General features: G+C 41.8%; 2 protein-coding genes across 3 annotated transcripts in view; both read right to left on the reverse strand.

Moving 5' to 3' along the window:
* The window catches only part of NDRG3 (NDRG family member 3), a 70,161-nt gene extending 66,591 nt beyond the window's left edge, over window positions 1-3,570 (reverse strand). Inside the window, exon 1 of the mRNA XM_063079005.1 lies at window positions 3,504-3,570. The gene's annotated coding sequence lies outside the window, so the exon portion shown is untranslated. The remainder of the gene's footprint in view (window positions 1-3,503) is intronic.
* A 3,194-nt stretch (window positions 3,571-6,764) lies between these two features.
* Window positions 6,765-20,111, reverse strand: DSN1 (DSN1 component of MIS12 kinetochore complex). 2 transcript variants are annotated; one of them, XM_063110654.1, is made up of 11 exons: window positions 19,949-20,111; window positions 18,447-18,495; window positions 17,887-18,204; window positions 15,803-15,876; window positions 14,799-14,871; window positions 12,953-13,040; window positions 11,537-11,596; window positions 10,900-10,971; window positions 9,270-9,417; window positions 8,237-8,324; window positions 6,765-7,490 (listed from the first exon to the last, which is right to left on the reverse strand). In XM_063110654.1, exons 2-11 carry the CDS (start codon window positions 18,478-18,480, stop codon window positions 7,387-7,389), a joined length of 1,059 nt encoding a protein of 352 aa, XP_062966724.1. In that variant the 5' UTR covers window positions 18,481-18,495; window positions 19,949-20,111; the 3' UTR covers window positions 6,765-7,386. The 2 variants fall into 2 exon arrangements, with proteins under 2 accessions (XP_062966724.1, XP_062966733.1); XM_063110663.1 differs by lacking the exon at window positions 18,447-18,495.
* Window positions 20,112-21,566: the final 1,455 nt, after the last annotated feature.

Genomic DNA, 21,566 nt, shown 5'->3' on the forward strand with positions numbered 1-21,566 from the left:
AGCTGTTATCTGCCTATCTCGATAACCAGACTGCAAGATTTTGCAAAGGCTTTGTATTTCCAGAAGCTAGCAGCATCTGGCATATAGCAGACATTCTAAAAATGCTTGTTGTATGACACAAGATTACTTTAGCAAGTTCTTTTTTAAAAATCCATAAATATTTTAGTATGTATGTTCGAAAAGAACTCTTATTTTTCTTTCCCTTTTAAAATGCACAAGCAATACATGCATATGCAAAAATAATATAGAAAGGTAAAGGTAAAACGTGAATTCCCCAACCTCCTAAATCTCACTCCCAGAAGTAACTACTATTATAGTTTGGTATGTATCTTTACAGAATGAACTCTCCTATGCTACAACACATATTTTTTGGAACAAGTTCTTTAACAGTCTGCTTCTCAACCTTTGAATCCAGTGGTCCTCAAGTGTGGCTCTTAAACTATCAGTATCAGCATCATCTGAGAACTTTTAATGCAAATTCTCAGGCCCCACTCCAGACCTACTGAATCAGAAACTCTGAAGGAGCCCAGGAATATGGGTTTTAATAAGCTCTACAGATGACTCTGATGTACACTGAAGATTGAGAACCACTGGCTCTAATCCAGTCAAGCCAATTTTTTTACTTTCCCCTAAAATGGCAGGCATTACTATCTTATCTCAGTTTTATCACCCCTGCTTCAAAATGTTTTCCTTGTCCTTTTGATTAATTCTGACCCTATCAAACTGTCAAAGCCCAAAACGTCCTAACTCCTCCACAAAGCAGTCTCATGACCACAGCTTACAGTGATCCCTCTTGCCCTCTTCCTCCAACTCCTATGACATACCTAGTCCCTTTACCATACAATTTAACTAGGTATACGCTGTCTTCAATGTTAGAGAAAGTTCTTTACTCTTCCTCAACAGACCATAAGCCCCTTGAAAACATGCATCTCATTTTTGTACCTCTTCCCCTACCCCTGTTCTAAGCACATAAATGGAATTTTAATAGAGTTGCTAGTTAATGTCTTTACCGATAAATTCACTGCTAGAAGAAATGCTGATAAACCTTTAATAGATAAAAAGTCTGGAATTTTAAGTTGTAGCACCAGTTATTTGATTTTAGATAAATTCACCTCTCAGGATGATGTCTTTAAAAGTGAGAAGGTTGGACTCAATGACTCAATGCTCCTTTTCAGCTTGAATAATATATGACTTTATTAAATGTCCCATGTTGGAATATTTTAGTCCATTATACTGGCATATTGCTTTGCTTGTAACACTAATATGGCAATTTTTAGTCTTGAGTTACAATTAAATACAGTATTTCTCAGTTAGCTAGTAAGCTTTTTCAACAGCAACCATGTTTTATTCAACTATAAATCTTCCACCATACCCAGCACTATGCCTTACACATAATAACAGCTCAATGTATCTGCAGAAAATTATCTGTAAAAATTCTTTAAGAAGCTTCATTTATGTAGAGAACCTATGCACGTATCTGCTACCTCCCAAAGGACCCTTTTGAATTATCTATTATAAATACTATGTAATGATATACATTAAAAATTATGATTACTCTGATATCACCAGGGCCGTCAGCCACATAGGCAAAAGAATGTAAAATGGATTTCACACACATTTAGGGACAGACTAAAAGGTTGTAAGCCTCCGTCTCCTCTACTGCAACATGCAAATAAAAACTGCCCTGTACACTTAAGCAGCATATTAACAACTCCACTGTTGGGTGTAAACAGGCTTCTTGATGCAAGATCCTTATCTGCAAGTTTTCACAAACAAAAGGGTAGACTAAGGCCTTTGAGGAGCAGGTGATGAATATAAAGGGAGGGACAGCAAAGAGAAAAGCAAGGACAAGAAGGAAGAACAGAAGGGCAGCAAGAGATCACCCTTTGAGTAATGAAAAGGAGCAGTGGAAATTCACTGGGTCTTTACCAAGGGTCCACTAGGAGCCAGGCATTTGGAGCTGCAAAGAAGGTCCTTGACCTCAAGGGGCTAACGGTCCTAAGAATAAGACTGAGGCCTCTACCTGGTGTGTGTGTGAGTGAAATTCTAATTGGGAAAATCAAGCAGGGAAGGCTTCACAGAGAAGGTGGTGATTTAGTGAAGCCTCTGAACTGTGGAGGAGGATTTTCAGAGGGAGAAAAAATGAAAGTTTGAACTAGTTATTTGGGGGGAGAAACATTCACATATTTTTATAGTTGTCCACTTGGGACTTTAAATAATGGGAGGATTCTTATATTCAGCACCACTGTGTCAATGCTCTCTTACTCTTTTTACCTGATCTTAAATACTGAAATGTTCAGTATTGGCTGTGTTGGAGCACAGCCAGAAAGTCCCAGAATGAGGTGAATGCTCGCCAAATCTGCTCTGTCACCTCCAAGTCCAGCCAGCCAGCTAGCCCAGTCCTGCTATCCTGTCAGCCAGGAAAGGAAAGCTAATTATATCCTCCGGGGGCCAGGCTTGGGGTGGAAACCTGGACGCAGGCAGGCAAAGCTTACCCCTGTTCTGCCAGCCAGCCACCACGCGAGAGCTTCCCTGCCTCCTGAGCTATGAGGTTCCTAGTCTACCTGTGACAGGGAAGCCAGCTCTGCAGAGAAAAAGGCTTCAAGAAAAGGAAGGGGTAAGCACTGGATTGGGAAGCACTAAGGTAAGTGTGATAATCTTAATAAAATGCTTAGCAAGATCCCTGGCACACAGCAAGCACTGGATGAACGTTAGCTCTTATCAATATCACTACTACTATTATTATCATTACAGTAACACCTCAATTGTACTCCGACAAGAAAATATTCTTTTCACAGCCCACTTTTATGACGTTTAAGAGCAACTCCAGAGATGACAAGTGTATTTTTAAAATGTTAAAAGGTACGAGATCGAATCCCAACTCCAATGGCCCGAGAGCCCAAGACACTGAATTCGAGAGCTGGCCGTGCCACTTTTCAGCCTGGTGACCTTGGGCATGGCACTTCGCTTTTCCGTGCCTCAATTTCCTCGACTGTAAAGTGTAACTAAGAAGCTCCTCCTCCGCAGGGTTGTCGTGGGGACCCGCCTGAGGATGCCTTCTGCTGCTTCGGGACCCCGCGGGTGCAAGGAGAACTCACAGCCCCTCTTCCAAGACCCCGGGCTCTGGGGCGGGCGGTGGATGGACGCCCAACCCCGAGGCCCACCGAGCTCCGCCGCCTGCAGAGCAGGAGCGGGAAAGAGGGTCGCGCCTGCGTGGGCTCCCTGCGAAGCAGGGTGTAGGCGCCGGGACGGAGGCTCGACCCCGGCGCCCACACGCTGTCGCCGGCGGGCTGGGCGCGAGGAGCCGCCGAGGGAGGCCGGGCTGACCCGGGTCCGGCGGGCGGGGCAGGGGTCGCCGGGGGACCCAGAGGAGGCTGGCAGCACAGGCCCCCCGGCACCGCTGCGCAGCGGAGACCAGGCGGGGCAGGAGCAGGGAAAAGGAGTGACGCCCCCGCATGCGGCGCCGCGCGCTCCCCGCGGGCCGGGCTGAGGCGCTCACTCACCTGAGGCGCGGGAACCCGCCGTCAGTGCAGCAGCGGCGGCGGAGGCAGCTGCGGCGGCTGCGAGAACGGCGGGGGAGGTGCTGCAGTCGCGCAGGCGCTCTGAAGAGGCCAAGGGCCGCGCAGGCGTGCTGCGCCCCCTCGCCGCGGGAACTACGGAGAAGATGGTGGCCGAGCCGGGAGGAGCCGGCGGCGCCATCTTGGATGTAGTTTTTCTTGCTGCGGAGTCTCCTCAGAGAAGAACCTCATACTTAGAGCTGCTGGGAGGGAGGGACGTTGAGTTCTCCGTCTAGAGAGCCTCCTACCCTTCCTCCGAGTCGTATCTTCACGAAGCCTCTCAGAACGCTTGCAGGCATCCTCTTTTCAACGAGGTCTGGAGTCATACCCAAGGTCACGTGGCGCCTGGCACAGCGCTTGGCATGTGGAAAAAGCTTAGGAAATTTTTGGTAAATGAGCACAGTAACTTAAGAACTAGAATCTGAGACCCAGGTCTCCTAATTCCCATTCTTCCCATTATGTCACCTCTATTACAACTGCCAGCCAGACCATCTACTTTCTTGAGTGCAACATGAGATGGAATATTTTTTTCCAGAATGATTGCACACATTAAGCTTAACAACTCAATTTCAATAACACCAACATGTACAGGACATTATCTCTTCCCCTAGAGTTTATTAGTTTATCTAATATTTCTTTAATATTAAGTATCACTAAAAGATATTCTCAACTAAATTAGGGCAAATGGAACAAATAAATATTACCAAACATCTCAGAGGGCAACAATATTGTTATTCATCAAGTACAATTCCTGAACCAAATTTGGGTAGAGGGAAAACTAATATTAACTGAGCACAGCCCTTTATTATATGATTTATGTTTATTCTTTAATATTTACTGAGCACCAAATTGGTTCTACTGTTTACTATCTATATGTCCTTGGTTATGAGACAGAACAAGGCTCGGCCTGTGAACCAAACTGACTCCATTTTCCTTGTAGAGGACACTAGTATTTTTCCACTCCTCAGTCACTAGACCCTCAGGAGGCAGGATTACCCTGTGGCTCTCCCTGATAAAACAAACTGTGATAGAGGGGAACAGATATTCACTGAGTTGCAAAACCCTTTCTCCAAGGCTTGTTAAAATATAACTATTGGATTTATTTAAAACTTATTATCTACCCATTGTTTCCTTTCCTGTAATTGTAAAAATTAAGTTATGGATTAACCTTAAGACCCTTTTGGGAGCTTCATGCAGGATATTCTTGGAACTGATCCCCTTCACAACCACTGTAAAGGTATCAGAAATCATCAAAGAAAGATGCAGACATCAGTTGAGGAACTGCTTGCCTTTAAAAACCCTTCCCCACCTTTTCTCCGGGAGACAGCTTTTCTATTGCTGACTCCCTAAAGTCTGTCTCTTTTTAATAAAGCATTGCTTGCCTTAAATTCTGCTGGCTGTCACAGCGGCAGCAGCAGCAGTGAGAAGATGACATTGAGACCCAAGAGCCTAATTCGGTAACAGACTATTAAACCTCTCATGCCTGAGTTCCTCATTTATAGTAACAAAAAAATAGAAGTTATCTCATAAGGTTGTGGTAAGGTCTAAACAATAATATACATGCAAAATGCTTAGAGTTCAATAAGTATTTTTTTATGTTCTATCCTGTTTAGCTGTTGAAGACACAAAACACACTTCCTATCCTCAAGTTTGAACAAATCCTGAAAAACAAGAAATGCAATATAACGTAATAAATAAAATGGGGAAGGTATAATCACCTTGGAGAGAGGTGATCTATCCCCATCTTGCAGTTGAGGAAACTGAGGATGAGTTGAAGATTCACTCCAAACTCTATGCTTTTTCCTTTATACTACTCTGCTTCTGAAAGAGTAGGCAATTAAATGCCATTCCTGATTCTTAAATGTTGACTCTCCTTGAAGCTGTCTGAAGTTTCCCTTCTTTCTCTACTGTGGACAGTATCCAGTCTCAAGTCTCCAACAACTATACTTCAGTAATTCAAATTTTATCTCTAGTCTGGATTTTTCTTCCCAGTTCTCCACTTATACATGAGAGGTCTTCAAAAAGTTCATGGAAAGATTTCTATTATCTTTTAATTCTATTTTTCTACAAACCCTTTGAAGTACTCTTGTATCTGTCAGTTAATGAGATGGGAAAGCTAGTAGTTCAAAGTTGTTTAAGCCTTCATCCTCTGCAGTATATTGATACAACTGTTCTAAACTTGCATTATTTAATCTAATCCTTATAGCATCCCTATGATCTAGGTTCTATCATACTCCCAACCTTATAAAATAGAGGGTAACTTTCTCCCAGTCACATTAAGTGGCAGAATTAGGTTAACACATAGGTTGCATGCCTACTATGTTCCAGACACCATGAGCAACAAAGGCATTCCCACCCTACTCATCCACTGCCAGCACCCAGCACAGCTGTCCTGTCTCACCCAGTACTGCAGTAGCCTAACTGGGCTCTCACATCCAAACTTTGCTTATTCGAGCCTTTAAAAATAAATTTCTGACCCTCTTTCCCTCTCTTAAAGCCTCCTGATGACTTTTTGATTACCCTAGTCTCAGGCCACTCTTCCACTGGTGCTCAGCCCTCCTTTATTAGTCTTTTTCTAGTGTCCCAGAAGGCTCTACTTTTCCTTTCTCAAGCCTTTGAAAATGCTGCTCCTTTTGCCTTCAATACCCACCCCACTTAACTCCTTCATCCTTTCCAAGTCAGCTAAAACGTCTCTTCCGTGAAGTTTTCTCTTCCTGTTCCTTGTCTCTAGTAGACTGTGAGCATCATGAGGGGAGGTCCCATGTCTGTTTTTGTTCTTTGCTCTCTCCCCAGTTCCTAGAACTGTGCCTGGCATATAGTAGGAACTCAGTAAATATGTGAATGAATAATGAGTGTAGGACAAAACAAGGAGATATCACCTCTCACTAACTGTTGCTTGGGCCAGTGTTTAAAACTTAAGATTATAATTGAGTATTTAAATGAAATGGGTTTTGTCCCATTGGTGGGATCAGAGTAAGAAACTAACAATAAATCAGTTGGTGTTTTATTGGTAATGAATGCTGAGGTATATCTCCACACTACTGTTCACTTCAGCATCTTGGCAAAGAATCCTTTCTGCTAAACCCTCCCTGCCTTTTAAATTTTTAAAATATACTCAAAACATACTCAAAGACAAGGGAAAGTTTTTAATTATGTGCAATTTTAGAATGCAGATTATTACCAAATACAAAGAATAATCAAAAGCAGTACTTAACCCTTTTTTGTCATGAATCCAGAATTTAGGAGCACAACTCAATATTAAAAACTGAAGCACACTATAGACATCAGGACATAGAGAATGAGATGTATTTCCTTCAAATTGGACACCTTATGAAGTGATAGATTATGTATCCCAATGACACAAACAATGCACAAAACTCTTCTACCTAAAATCAGCTGAGCTACACTAGAAAATCAGTCTTATTCCTTTACAACCCAGAACCCAACTTGGCCCCTAAAATGTTCCATTAGATTTGGTCCTAAATAACTTTGGGTTGTTTCAAAACCTGGAAAACATCCCCACAAGATAAAGATTTCTGACCATGAAAGATATTTAACAGACTGGACCACTGGTTCTGAAGGTCATTTCAAAAAAAGAAGTTTCAAACATTTTACACATTCCTAGAAAAAGTGTCTGTACAATGTCTTTTGGATGCATAAATTCAACCACTTTTAGAACAAATCAAGTGCTCTACAGTCAGCCAGTTATCCTCAAAGGCAACAGGGGGAAGAAATCTCCAGCTCAGACTGCCATGCAGTCATCACACACTAGGGCACTCTTCCCATTCCTCTCCTCTTGAGTGCCTTGTGGCAAAAAAGTTGCATGAGGTCACTGGCAAGATCCAGAGCCATGTGTGGTAGGGGGATTCTGTAGATGAAGCCTGAGCAGTTTTCGAGCCGGTGAGGGATCTAATTGTTGTGTACTTCTCTTGCCTGCAGAGGAAAGGAATCAAAAAAAAAATTTCAATTGAATTCATATAACTTTTATTAAAACTTAATATGTGGACACTGTGCCAGACACTGAAGAGCATTACAATGACAAATAAGAGAGTCCCTGTCTCCACGGACATGGCAGTCTGGTAAGAAAGCCAGCCACAGGCCGGCCCGTGGCTCACTCGGGAGAGTGCAGTGCTGATAACACCAAGGCCATGGATTCGGATCCCATATAGGGATGGCCGGTTCGCTCACTGGGTGAGCGTGGTGCTGACAGCACCAAGTCAAGGTTAAGATCCCCTTACCGGTCATCTTTTTTTTTTTTAAAAAAAAAGAAAGCCAACCACTACTTCAACCACAACAGAATGTGATAAATAAGAAAATGAAGGTGTGTATAGCAAAGGGATGGAGGAGGTCAAGAAAAGCTATAGAGGAGTAATGTCAGTGTCACTTGGGGGATTCTTTAAAAATGAAGAGGGAAAAGGCAAAGTGTGGGTATTTCTTAAGTCCTGGATTTACCAAAACAACACAGTTCGGGAAGATTTAACTCTGTTTACTGTGCTTCTGTGGAATTTACATCTAGAAGTTTCCTATCAACAACATACTACTTATTGTGGGGAGAAAAACAAATCACCTGATATAGGTCCTACCCTCTGGGACCATACACTTTGATGGGCAGTTTGCATCCCAAAGGCTATCAGATATAAAACAGCCCAAGTTCTGGTACCCTCAGGAGACTCTCTTACCAAGATGTACTGACACCTTCTGGAAGGACTGGGTACTTTCATCCATAAAAGCCTGCAGCTGCTTCACTGATCCTTGTAGCTCATCCATCTGTAGACAAATAACAGCTGTAAGCTGCAAGGGTCCCTGGCTTCTCTGATGTTCCTGGCAAGCTCCTGCTCAGGAGAAGCCATTCGTTCAGCCTGCAATGCTTAGGCCAGACATTCTCTGTTTGCTTCTCTAGAGCCACACCCCTCTTCTCCAGGCTGCTCTATGCCCCAGGAAGCTGACCTGATTGACCTCCACCAATAAGATGCCACGTCCTCTCGCTTGTGGTTGGCTTGGCCAAGAGGGAACGCAAGTGGGAGGGAGACGAATGAGGTCAGGGTATTTATTACCCAGGCTTACTCCAAGAACGGTCATCTTGAGTTAGCTGAGTCCCTCAATGGAAGGTCATGGCTCTCTCAAAACAGCTATGTGACTTTTTTCCTCCAGGTGCCACAGTAACTGCTCCCCCTCCTCATTTCAGGCTGAGGTGTATCAAGAGCTCAGCTGCCTCTAAGCCCTGGGATACTTGGCTAACCTTTGTGGTTCCCCACAGCTACATCTTTACACACAGCCTCTTTGTAAATAAACTCTCCTCGAATTGCCCTATACCAAATGCCATCTGCTTCCTGGTGATACTTGGATACAATTCTACTCACCCAAATGTCATCATGGCTTACTGCCTCATTTCCTTCAAGTCTCTGTCAAAATGGCACCTTAGAGGGGCCTACAATTACCACTCTCTATAAAATAGCAACCAGCTGCCCTCCCTGTACTCTCTCCCCTTTACCACGCTTTACTAGCACTTACCACGCTTTACTAGCACTTACCACGCTTTACTAGCACTTACCACCATATATTTACTTGTTTATTTTTTTAATTGTCTCTCCATGTTTCCCCAAGGTGGAGATGAATATACTTATTACACATATTCTCCAGCTCTTTTAATTTCCAAGGACGACAAGATAGCAAACCTGGAAAACTCAACCAAATAAATATGAGCCTGCTTACCACCAACTCCATGTAATCAAAGACTTTGCTCTGATTCTGTAATATTTTCTGGTAGTCAGGCTTTGTATTAAGAACTTCACTCTGGGAAGACCTAAGATATGTTGTAGGTTCCACTGTGACTTCAGTAATTTTGGTTTCAGTTGATCCTCTAAAAACAAAACAAAAAAAGATCTTTTAAGAAATTTTATAATCAATTTCTGAGACCGATATCAAAGGTTACCTTGAAAAAAATCACCTATAAGGCTGAATCAATATTCTTCCATCCTACTCTAGGTACAGGTTCTCTTATTAATAAGAGGTCTGAAACAATTGTTCAGTACTAATGTTTTTATTCCACTAGACTCCGGAAATGCTAGATGACTCAGGTCAGTTGACTCTACCTAACAGTAAAGTCCATATACCAAAAGGATTACACTTGGGGTAGGGTGAAGCCAAACCTTGCTATCCTGAAGTCAGTGTCGATGATCTTTTACCAAAAAAATGCTGGCCTACCTCAATTATCTAAAATAACAATAGGATGAAGAGTTCATGAAAACTGATGACCCTTTAATAACAACTACTAAAATTTACTGAGTGCTTAGTAGGTATTGGACACTGCTAGACACCTTTCATTTAACCCAGTTTAACACTCACAATAACCCAATGAGGTAGGTACAAATATTATTCCCATTTTCAAATGATGGACCTCAGGCTTAAAGAGATTAAGTGACTTGCCCAAGGTCACGAAACTAATGAGTAGTTAGGATCTGAACAGAGATAGGCTGCTTCCAGAAGCATTCCTCTTAACCTATAAGCTTTGCCACAGAAGTTTTTATTCTGAAACTGCCATCTTACGTGTTATCTATCTCCACAAGTAGAATATGTAAGAAGTGAATAAGTAACTGATAACCACTGCCTGAACTGGGGAAGTTTTTCAAACCATATTTCTCAAAGCTCTCTCTACTAAGAGGCCATTTTTGCAATTAGAGTTTTGGCTAATATTTTGTAGTTGAATTTCTAGCTAAGATTCAGTTTGGAAAAAAAGCTTAAAACCATTGGCCTAGATGTTCAACTAAATCAAAATCAATCACTTTCCTCTGCCTTCGAGACTCTGCAAAGATCCTCTCCTTACACCCCCTTTAATGTCTTTGTGTCTCCACCAAGGCCCTGGCCAGGTCTGTTCTCTCCCGTACCTGCAGCTCAAAGGCCATACGCTCACTACTTTTTTTTTTGGCAGCTGGCTGGTAAGGGGATCCAAACCCTTGACCTTGGTGTTACAACACCATGCTCTAACCAACTGAGTTAACTGGCCAGCCCATCCCTTAACTTTTGTTCTTGGCCCAGCCCCAGGTTGCCAGGTACAAAGCAGAGATGTGCCTGTTTCCCCTAGGATGTGAAATAGCAGTCAAGGACACAGAACAGAGGCGATTCTGTTCTTGGACTGAAAACAGTGACACCAACTCTTCCTTCCTTCTCCCTCACTCTCCATTTACAGTCAGAGTGCTAATGTACACTTGAAAGTCTTGATGAGTTGATTGGCCTGTGAGGAAGGATTCATTATTCAATTTGTGCTAATGGAACTGAAATAAACTCAAATCAAACTCCACAAGAAAAAAAGATAGCTTCTTATTTCTTAATTCATAGATCCAACCTGAATATCTCTTCAGCCTCCTTCTGGTACTGCAGCAAGAGCTTATCCCAAGTCTGACGTTCTAAAGAAAACCTATAGACTCAAGAAAAAAAAAAAATTCAGTTAATTTTTGGTCATCTTGTTCTGAATCACTCGGGGCAACAGTAAGTACATTAAATGTACAACCTGGTTATAAAATGCAAATTAAAAGGTCATTAAAAGATTAGAAAGCTCTACTGATTCAGAGGATATTAATTTAATGAAATTAAACATGACTTCTTAAAATCAAATTAACATCCTTATTCCTTAGACTCTATTCTATGAAATTGGCCATCAGTAGAGCACATAAAAATCTCAACATACAGCCTTCTAACTTCTACTACTGATGCACTAGTATTGACTCTCTGAACACAATGTTTACTATTCATTTTTCCCAGATGGAGAATAAATTTAGATTTGTGCTGGGCCGGCCCGAGGCTCACTCGGGAGAGTGCGGTGCTGATAACACCAAGGCCCCGGGTTTGGATCCCATATAGGGATGGCCGGTTCGCTCACTGGCTGAGCGTGGTGCTGACAACACCAAGTCAAGAGTTAAGATTCCCTTACCAGTCATCTTAAAAAAAAAAAAAAAAAAAGATTTGTGCTCATTTTCACTTACTTTGTTATGAGTTCCTTCATCTCAGCCACTGATGATTCTAGAGACAAATCTGATGCTTTTCTGAAATAGATAGGATTATGAGATTAACCCAAATATCTCAAGAAACAGTTGCTTTTAATATGATGCCTTATGTAATTTTAAAGGCAATAAAACATTCATAATTTTTATCTTTCAACAAATATTTATTCTTAAACTCTACCTCACTGCTGTACTAGGCAATAGCTTTCTAAGTGTTCTCTTTATGTTCTGTTTCTCTCATCAATTCCAATTCACATCATGGCCAGACTAACCTTTTTAAAAATATTCTTTAATTTTTTTCCTTGCTTAAAAATTCTGTGACTCTCAAGGGCTGGCCGGTTATAGCTCACTTGGTTAGAGCACGGTGCTGATAACACCAAGTTCCAGGATTTGATCCCTATACTGGCCAGCCACCAAAAAAAACACACCAATTCTTTGGCTGTCTACTACATATAGAAGAAAAGTCAGAAGTCCTTAACTTGGCACTTCTGTGTTCTGGCTCAGCCCAGCTCACCAACTTTGATTCCTACAGTTACCCATTGGCTCAGCTCAGTTGGATGATTAATTCTAACGGATAATAAGCAAGCACTGAAAACGCCAAAATATTGCAGATGTGCTTGGTACTCCACCCGGCAAACACAAATTAGTTGTACCACCATTCATGTTTTTCTACCAAGGCCTATGACACACAGCCTCTACCCCCTCTGTATGAGATGTAGCAGCCTATGCTTAAATATACTGCATTAAAAGAGATGATATGTTGAGCTAAAATACTGTTCACTTCCTGACTAGCAATGTCAATCCTAAGGACTTGTGGAAAAGTAGACCTTTGTGAAGTCAAAATTCGAAGTTCATGATGTAAGCCCAAGTGACATGATTTGCTGCAGGGTGGAGGTTAGAGGGTTGGGGATGTTAGCCTCACTCCTGTAGAACTACCAGTTTTGGGGGTGAGATTTTTAAATTTCTGCTAATAATCTTGCTTGCCCAGAGCCAAAGAACATGAATTTCTCTCATCTTGCATGGCTAGCAAAGGTCTGAAGAATGCTTTTCCCCTCTTCGTTCTTTGGCTGGTTCCCTCTCACCATTCAGGTCTTACAGGTCTCACTCCAAAGGCCAAATCATTAGAACACTCTAGTTGCAGTTGCTCACCCCATCAAGTCACTATCATATTTACTGACTTTCTAGATTACCGCTATCTGAAATCATTATTTTCTATGTATTTGTTTGACTATATCCTCTATTACAATGTATGACAAGAGGGAGCCTGTTTGACTTACTGCATCTAAAACAGCTTATACATAAGATGCTGGCTAAACATTTGTTAAGTGAATGAACAACTGTCTAATTATAATGAAGTCTTAATTCAATTATAATTTAGGACAGGAGAACTGCTCTTACCCTTTTGAATCTTCAAAACATTTTTGTAGAGTTCCATCACTTTCCAGTCTGTCTGCAAAATCTTTCAATTCTTCAGAAACAGAAGAAGCTAGAGAGAACAAATTTATGTGATATAAAATAAAGAGAATATAAATTTTCACAATGAGCTGCTGACAAAGATATAACACATTTTGGTAGTCTCAACTAAACGGTCCCCTGTGAAATTCTAGCCCTCTTACCCACCCAAAAAAGTGGTGTTAAGTATGCAGAAAGATTTTGGTTTTTTTCCTCTGGTAAGTATAGATAAAATGGAAGACAACTCCTCTTTATGACATTTATGATAAATGTTTTTACACTTGACTAGTGAAAAAGCAGTTAAAAAGGTAAATCTGCACTGATATTTCATTCTTTTCAAGAGATTTGAACGCTGGCACTGGAAGGGAAAACATTGCAGAAGTCAGGCAATAGGCAAGAATGTAATGAGAAATATTGGAGGCAAATAAAAAATTATGGGCATAAAGTGAAAACAGGTCTGTGCTAGACTTGGAAGAGTCCACTATTGCATTCAGATAATGAAGGCAGAGGGGAAAGTTTATGTTAAATAGTTACCAAGGTAACCCTAGCATATCTACTCTAATTATGGTGATGGTCAATTCTTAGATGAACAATTTCAACTGGCAAGTAAGCTTGAGTTCATGTATTTTCTAGGTTTTCTAAGTGGGTAACACTGAGTATTTCTGACCCTGGGTGATTGTGAGTTACACTAGTAGGAAAATACCTACTTACTAGAAAGTTGAAAATTGATTCCTGGAAAAGAATATTTATAACTTATATCATAAACAGCTAATTTCTTTACTATATAAAGAGTTCCTACAGGATAGAGTGCAGTGTTGATAACACCAAGGTCAAGAATTCTAATCTTACCTGCCAGCTGCCAGGAAAAAAAAAAAAGAGTTCCTACAAGTCAATATAAAAGAACCAATACCCCAGTTTTTCAAAATGAACAAAAGATACAGACAACGCACAAAAAATAAAGCACAAATGGCTCTAAGAATATGAAAAAATGCTTATCCTCTTCAAAAGAAGAAACACAGATTAAAATTACAAAATATCTTCTATCACCTATCAAATAGTAAGAAAATCTTAAAGTTTGATAAAACTTTGTTGATGAGGATGTGAAAAAACAGGTTCTTGCATATTTGCTGGTGAGAGAATAAATTGATACACCCTCTCTAGAAGGCTATTTGGTAATTCCTATCATTTCGTTTGACCTAATTAATTACAATTCTAGGAAGTTATCTTATTTTTACTTGCATATTGCCAAAGGTTTGTGTAAAAAAGGTATTCATTACACTATTCATTGTAATAGCAAAAGACTGGAAAAAACTCTAAAAGACCATCAGTTAAGAAATGGTTAAATCAAATACAGTTCAATTATATAACAGAATATTATGTGGCTACTGAAATGCCAAGGCAGGTCTACATGTGTGATATAGAACAATCTGCAAGATAAATTGTTAGGATTTAAAAAAAAAGAAAAGGTATAGAACAGTATACAGAGTATGTATTCATATGATTTTAATGAATATTTGGAAAAGTAATACATATCTCTGCAAAGATACATCAGAAACTGGTGGCCATAGTTGCCTCTTGGGAAAGGAGCTGAGACTTGGGGGTCGGGGTGGAAAGGAGGATTACTTTTCACTTTCATACCTTCTGAGCTTTATAAGCATATATTCTTGAAATCAAAAAAGAAGGAAGTTGGTTTTATGAGGCAGCATCTCCTGTAAATGGGGATCCTGAAAGTGAGGGTTTGGCTGACCTTAAGACAGGGTCAAAGCTCACTTGTCTATTCTTAGCAACTTACCTTTGGCTCTAAAACTTTCAAGACTGAAGCCCTTAGTGTCCCTCAGGAAAGGTTCAAGTTTCTGAACAGAAAACTAAATAAAGAAAAGCACTTTAAGTATAACAACCAAAATTTTCCTGGCCAGTTCTAAGTTCATGTAACTTCATGATGTTTAATAAGTATGAAACTAAACATGATTTAATTTTTACATCTAAGACTTTTCATATAAACAAACAGATCAGGGACACTCCCGCCGCGGGTTCGGATCCTATATAGGAATGGCCGGTGCACTCACTGGCTGAGTACCGGTCACGAAAAAAAAAAAAAGACAAAAACAAAACAAAACAAAACAAAACAAAAAAACAAATAGATCAGGGGAAAAAACCCTTTGTTATTCAGACTATACATTTTGATTTGGGTTCAGGAAAAAAATGGTTGTTTAATTCACACAAATGGCTTACCTAAACTTACATAAGCACCAATTGACCATATAATACACAATACAACTTTAAAAAAACCCAAAAAACTATACAACGTGAGTCATAAATTGTTCTAGCATGTAGTCAGACCTCAAATGTCCATAATAACTTAGATTTCTGGCTAGTCGGTTAGCTTTGGTTAGTGCATTGAGACATATAACATCAAGGTAAAAAGGGTTTGGATCCCCATACTGACCAGCTGCTGAACAAACAAACAAAAAAATAACTTAGATTTTTACCTCTACCCATTTTAAATCCCCATCACTTGCTTCCAATGGGCAAGAGATACTGTATTGGAAATCTGTTAACTGCTCAGTTGGCAGCAGCAGCACCAATGGGATTGGTGGAGAGCCCAGTCCAGAGAGAAATCAGCTGCTGGGATTAAATCTGGTTTTTAAATTAATCCCGAACAGAGTGAAACATCTTTTAATCTTAATCAGTTCATCACACAGTACTGATATCTCTTTGAGACTGTTACAATAACAGTTAAAAACAAAAACAAAATAAACAAAAAATAAAAGCATTTCCCAGTCCCAAGAATCTCACCTGGAAACTGGAAAGCAGGAGAGAGCCAAGTCGCTTGCTTTCTGCTAAGTTGACACTGATGGACCTGCTGAGCTCTAACATAAAATATCACCACGCTTAAGGAACTGGATTCTGACAGTTAGCAAAGTAAAACTGAAAAATTTCTTCCCTCTTGATGCAATCCAACTCAAGGCAAGAAACAGCCTTCCCTGATTAAAGGGAGAATTCTAATTTCTCCATCTAATTTTTCTTGGATCACTGAGGGATGATGTTTACACATTCATGCATCCAAACTAAAAAAGGTTATAAGAATTTTTCTATGTATTACATTAAAATCTTGTTTTCTTAAACAAGACAGATAAAAATAATTTACTATTTTTGGGATGATTCATATTTACCATTTGAAGAAAGGAAATGCGGACAGTTGAGCATTTTTATATCACAAGCACTACAATGTGCTTTAAGTACATTGTCTTAAGAATCCTCTTAAAAACTCCATTTTACAAATGGGGAAACTGAAGCTGAGAGAAGTGACTTGTTTGAAGCCAGAGATTGGTGGAGCCAGAATTCAAACCCAAGTGTGTCACCAGATCTGCTTTTTCTGCTAATACTATGCAGTCCTTCCATAATGACCTAATAATAATGGTAATAGCTAGCATTTGCTGAACACTTGCTATATAAAAGGTATTTTATTAAATGGTATACACACCTCACTAAACTTTGAGGCAAGTATCTTATCAATTCTATTTTGATGACAGATGATGACATTGAGGCACAAACGCTGGGTGATAGGTAACTTGCCCAAAGCCACACAGTGTATGTTATTAGGCTGAACTGGGTGGGCATTTTACATAATTATGTCATTGAATCCTCAAACAACTGCAAAATGTAGATATTGTTTTTTCAATTGTGTCCATTTAAAAATAATTATTACACAGCAAAAGAAGTTTGCTTTGAGAATTACAAGAGATTGTGTCTTTTTGCCCTCCAGCTTCAGCTAGTTGTTTTTAAAGTTCTCTTGTCTCCTCTCTTGATTAACTCTTACTGCTGTTAGTCAAGAAAAAACAGGATACTGTCTGCCTGTAACCAAAGGAACCTGTTAGGTTACCCGGAATAACCAGGAGATAACCAATCTTATTACACTGGCGATTTTCTGTTATATAGAATTTTAAGTCTAAATGCTCTGGAATAGAGATGAAGGTAAGGCTAATCTTGGGGAACTATTAATGTTTTCTTGGCACATCTAGGGATTAAGTGCATGGGGATTGTGGCAGCAATTTCCTGATGTGCTAAGTGGCTGTTTTTACCCAGATTTCCTTCTGTATATCAGACCACCTGGAAGTGAGGGAATACCTTAGAAGTAATCAAACAGCTTAACATTTGAGGTCTTACCACGTGCCAAGTACTGTGTTATTTATCAACTCATTTAATCCTCACACAACCCTGTAACATAAGTACTATCTCACCCCCAGTTTATTGATGAGGACCTTAAGGCAAAGGAGGTTAAGTAATCTGCTCAAGATCTCATAGCTAGTATGCTCTTCCTGAAACGTGCTAGACTTTCCACATTATATACTGTACTGATGCTTACTGAGATACAGTTACTATTATAAGTTCATACAAATCATATTAAAATATAGCATCCCTAAAAACTAGGTTTTCACTCTAGATATTTTTATGTGCATCTTCCGTCTGATATTTCCAGTGATAAAGGCTAAAATCAGATAACTTATCCAATTCTGTCCCACTTTAGGGAACAAAATCACAGGAAGGAATCTTTAATGCTTCTCATCCTAGCAGAGGTGAGTGCTGAACAACCAGAAATCAGAATTTGTGACAGCTAATATGACCTAAATAAGAATAATACTGAACACTTACTAGGTGTTTGACATCAGTACTTATAAACAGAATATCTCCACAAGGTAAGCAGTATTATCTCCATTTTATAGATGAGGAAATTGAGGCTCAAGGAGGTGAAGTGATTTGCTCAAAGTCGCATAGCTAAAAAGTAGCAAAGTCACGTCTATTCTGCTACACTTTCTGCCATACCTCACTGCCTCTTATTTGAGCTGGAACTTCACTGTCTTGTGTACATAGCACCCCACCTGTGATGCCCTGGTGAATGGGAGGCAGTGACTTCCGCCGGTTTGTTTCTTTCATACTTGCTCGCCGCCAGGATTGCCTCCTGTCTTGATGGGCAGATCTTTCTTGCGGGGACAAATGAAGGCACTTCAATTGAAGTCGTTCCTGATGGTTAAGATCAAAACTTCCCCCTTTCTTAGGGCTAGAGCCAAGGTAAATTGTTTCCTTTGAAATGCCTTTAGTCATCTCCATGGAGGCAGATGATTTAGTAAACACTTCCACAGGGTTGAGACTTGATTCCAATTGATGATCATGAGTCTTAGACATCATTGGTTCCTCTTCTAGCATTTGTTATTAAAAAAAAAAAAAAGTCAAAATACAAAATCAAACCCACCACAACTAAGTATCTGTGCAAAAAGGTAGAAAAAGAAAATATGTGTTTCCGGATCATGTAAACACTGAGGAAGCACCTCTGCAAACACATGAATCTGTGACTCCAAATTCACCAGGAGCCAGGAAAGGATTTGGTAGCTCAGAAGCCTGAACCCAAGCAAAAGGTACTGAATTTCATTACATTACTTACCTTCTACGATCTCTGATCTAGTCACTGAAGTCATCCTGGGCAGAGAACTCTGAAAATCGGAAAATGAAGTGATCTGTTCTTTACATTTCTGCTCGTCTCATAGGAGCTTTACTATCCCAGAAAAGGCCTAGTGCTTTCCAGCCTTTCTGAACTGCCCTCGCCCACCTTACTAGTTTAGTTCAGGCCTCATAAATTCTGCTCCACTTCCCGCTGCTCCCATCTAACACTCTCCTGTAGTTTTCATACATCCAACATCGCTCCTTTCCAATATATTCTTTAGACAGCTGCAGAGATTTTTCCAAAGTCTATTCAATATCTTTCATAAGCTAGTCCTAACCTACCCCTTCCTGCTCTCTCTTATAACTCCTACTCCCTGTACTACTTTTGGATCTTTGCACACATTTGTCCTTGTACCTCTAAAACTTATTCAGCCTTCCCAACCTAGCTCAAATATGAAGCTTTCACACCACTTCTTTTTGGCAGAGTTGGTGGCTACACCCCCCTCGTCTCACTAGCACTGGCTGTAAAATCTGTTTACATGTCTGTCTCCCCAGCCATACTGTATTTGCATTCCTGGTGCCTGTCAGGGGCAACTGACTGAAAGAGTGTGGGGACATGACCTAGGCATCTCTTCATCTTCCATGCTATCCCCCTCCCTCCAGCAAAATGTGGGGTGCTTAGTAAAGAGAAACGAATACATGCAGAAAGACAACATGAGAAAGGTAGTGAGGGGTCGGTCAAGGATCTAAATCCGCACAGTCCAGGGCCAGCCAGTGGCTCACTTGGGAGAGTGTGGTGCCGATAACACCAAGGCCAAGGGTTCGGATCCCTATATAAGGATGGCCGGTTAGCTCACTTGGGAGAGTGTGGTGCTGACAACACCAAGTCAAGGGTTAATATCCCCTTACCGCTCATCTTTAAAAAAACAAACAAACAAACAACAACAACAACAACCCCCACACACAGTCCTTATGACTGTATCACACAGATTCAAGCCTGGATAGTAACAGCAACAACTGTCATTTGTTAAGCGCTAATTACATGCCAGGACCCGCGTCATGTAAGCGCTTTACTTGCATCATTATCATATTTGATCCTTTCCACAACTTCCTAAGTGCCGTTATTAACTCCACTTCGCAGATAGGGGAACTAAGGTGCAGAGAGGCAAAAAACCTGGCGCAATCTTGTTGCACGGCCAGCCTGGACAGAGGTGAAATTCGAATCCAGGCTTGTGACCCCCCCCCCCGCAGCCCTCGGCCCAGCCTTCAACCACTTTTCTGGAGTCTAGACCGGCCGCTCTGCATGCAGGCCCCAATCGGGAGGCGTGACCCGCCCTGGGGTTTCCTTTCAGCCAGAAGGAGGTCGCACCACCCTTGGGCTCCCAGGGCCCGCTGCCGTGGGCAGGGGCAGCGGCTGGTCGGGCTGGACAGAGGGGTCCGACGCCAGAGACTGGTGCGGGGTGAGCGGGGCCATATCGGGAGAGAGGTAGGCGACTTTCTGACCTCAGAGCGACGCCCGTCCAGCTCGGAGCCTCCGTCCCTGAAACACAAGGCCACAGGTCACTCTCCGCGGCCGCAGTTTACCCCTAGACCCCCTGCCTCACTACAGCAGGTCCTCCCTGGTCCAGATAGGGTGCGCGGCCCGCTGTTTACGCCATCGCCGCCACTCCCGAAACTCCCGCCAACCAAGGGCGCATGCGCGGCCTTTGGCCTCTCGGGCACGCGCGCGCAGAACGCCTGCCTTAGAGAAAGCGCATGCGTACCCCGGTGTTTAAAGCTTCTGCCAGACCCGCCCCCCTGTCCGGGCCCTTCCCGTCCGGACAGCTACGTCACCACCTTCCAAGCCACACCCCGCCCGGAGAGTCACCTCCCGGGACCCGACACGCTGTCCTTGTCCTGTCACTTGTGTGCTCGATGGGCCCCAGAGCCCATCTAAGATGGGGAACCAGAGGCCCAGAGAGGTACTTGCCAAAAGAATACAGCGCATCAGAGGGCATCGGAGGGGCCGTGTCCCCGTCGCTAGGCCATGGTACCCTTTATTTCCTTAACTCCAAAAACGTGGGCCGTGACTTTCCCCATGGTGGACTGGAGCTCTGAGCTCAGTTGGCCGCGGCCTATCATACTTTTGCTCTAGGCCTTTTTCCCCCTCTGTGGCCCCTTAAATCCATGGCAAAGTTCAAGAATTCTCTTTCTAGCCTCATACCAAGCCACCCCCTCCCGAAATTGCTTGCAGCTCCTCTGCCCACCCTGCATTGCTTCTTGTCTCGTTCATTTGCCCAATCCGTTCCCTCTGCCTGGGAATCCCTTCCCTGTTTTTCCTAGCAAAATTCTCCAATTTTAAGCCTCAGCTAAGGAATAATTTCTCTCAGAGCCTTCTCTGCAGCACCAGGCTGAAAACCAGATGTCCCTTCATTGCTCCTAGGAGCCCAACCTGTGCCTGCTCCACTATTCCTTTCTCGCTTGGGAGGCTCCAGAGAGCAGGCTGGTTCCTTAGCATCCAGCACAGCACTATCAAAATGTCCCCTTGCATGTGCACTGTAGAGGATTCATAAAGCAATTGTACTTCACAGGGCCTGGTTTTCCAAAGCCTTGCAGTTTCAAATATTGATCTTACAAAGGACAGGAAGTTTTCCTCAGGCTATAAAGTCTCTGGTGTAAAATAAAGAATTCTAACACAGCAAGGTTGCTGTCTCAAAGACAGACAGGTTACTGATTGAAATGTAAAGATACTGGAAAATTGCTGTAAGAAAGGAACCTCATTTGCTAGATCAAGCTTTTGTTGGTAGATCACTTAATTGTCTTAACGGAATGTCATCTGACTTGTTTCACTGAAAGTTACCAGCCTATATTGTTAAACTATAACCCCACCTATGTTCTCTTCCTGTAACTTCCTGGTCTGGAGAATAAATGCAGGAAGAGTACCCCAATTCGTGGTTAATTTCCCAAGGAAGGGATGCCTCTCATTTGAGGGTTCTGGGGAAGTTAACCACTTCAGGGCTTCTCACTGCTCAGTAGAGATGGGCTTTGAGTAATCCTTTGTGGCTCCATCACCCAGGAGAAGTGGGGTGACAAATCCGTGGGGGTCAAAGCAACAGTGCAGTCTTTTCTTTGGAGATCTGAA

This window comes from Cynocephalus volans, chromosome 1 (assembly GCF_027409185.1).
Source record: "Cynocephalus volans isolate mCynVol1 chromosome 1, mCynVol1.pri, whole genome shotgun sequence".
Taxonomy (NCBI): Eukaryota; Metazoa; Chordata; class Mammalia; order Dermoptera; family Cynocephalidae; genus Cynocephalus; species Cynocephalus volans.

Bases quoted from the DNA above. Each gene is read 5' to 3' on its own strand.
- DSN1 (XM_063110654.1), bottom strand. From the start codon at position 18,480: ATGACTTCAGTGACTAGATCAGAGATCGTAGAAG. The intron at 14,872-15,802 runs GTGAGATTCTTG...TTCTTTATTTAG, and splicing joins TCCTGCTTTCCAGTTTCCAG to TTTTCTGTTCAGAAACTTGA. The intron at 13,041-14,798 runs GTAAGTTGCTAA...TGTTCTCTCTAG, and splicing joins TGAAAGTTTTAGAGCCAAAG to CTTCTTCTGTTTCTGAAGAA.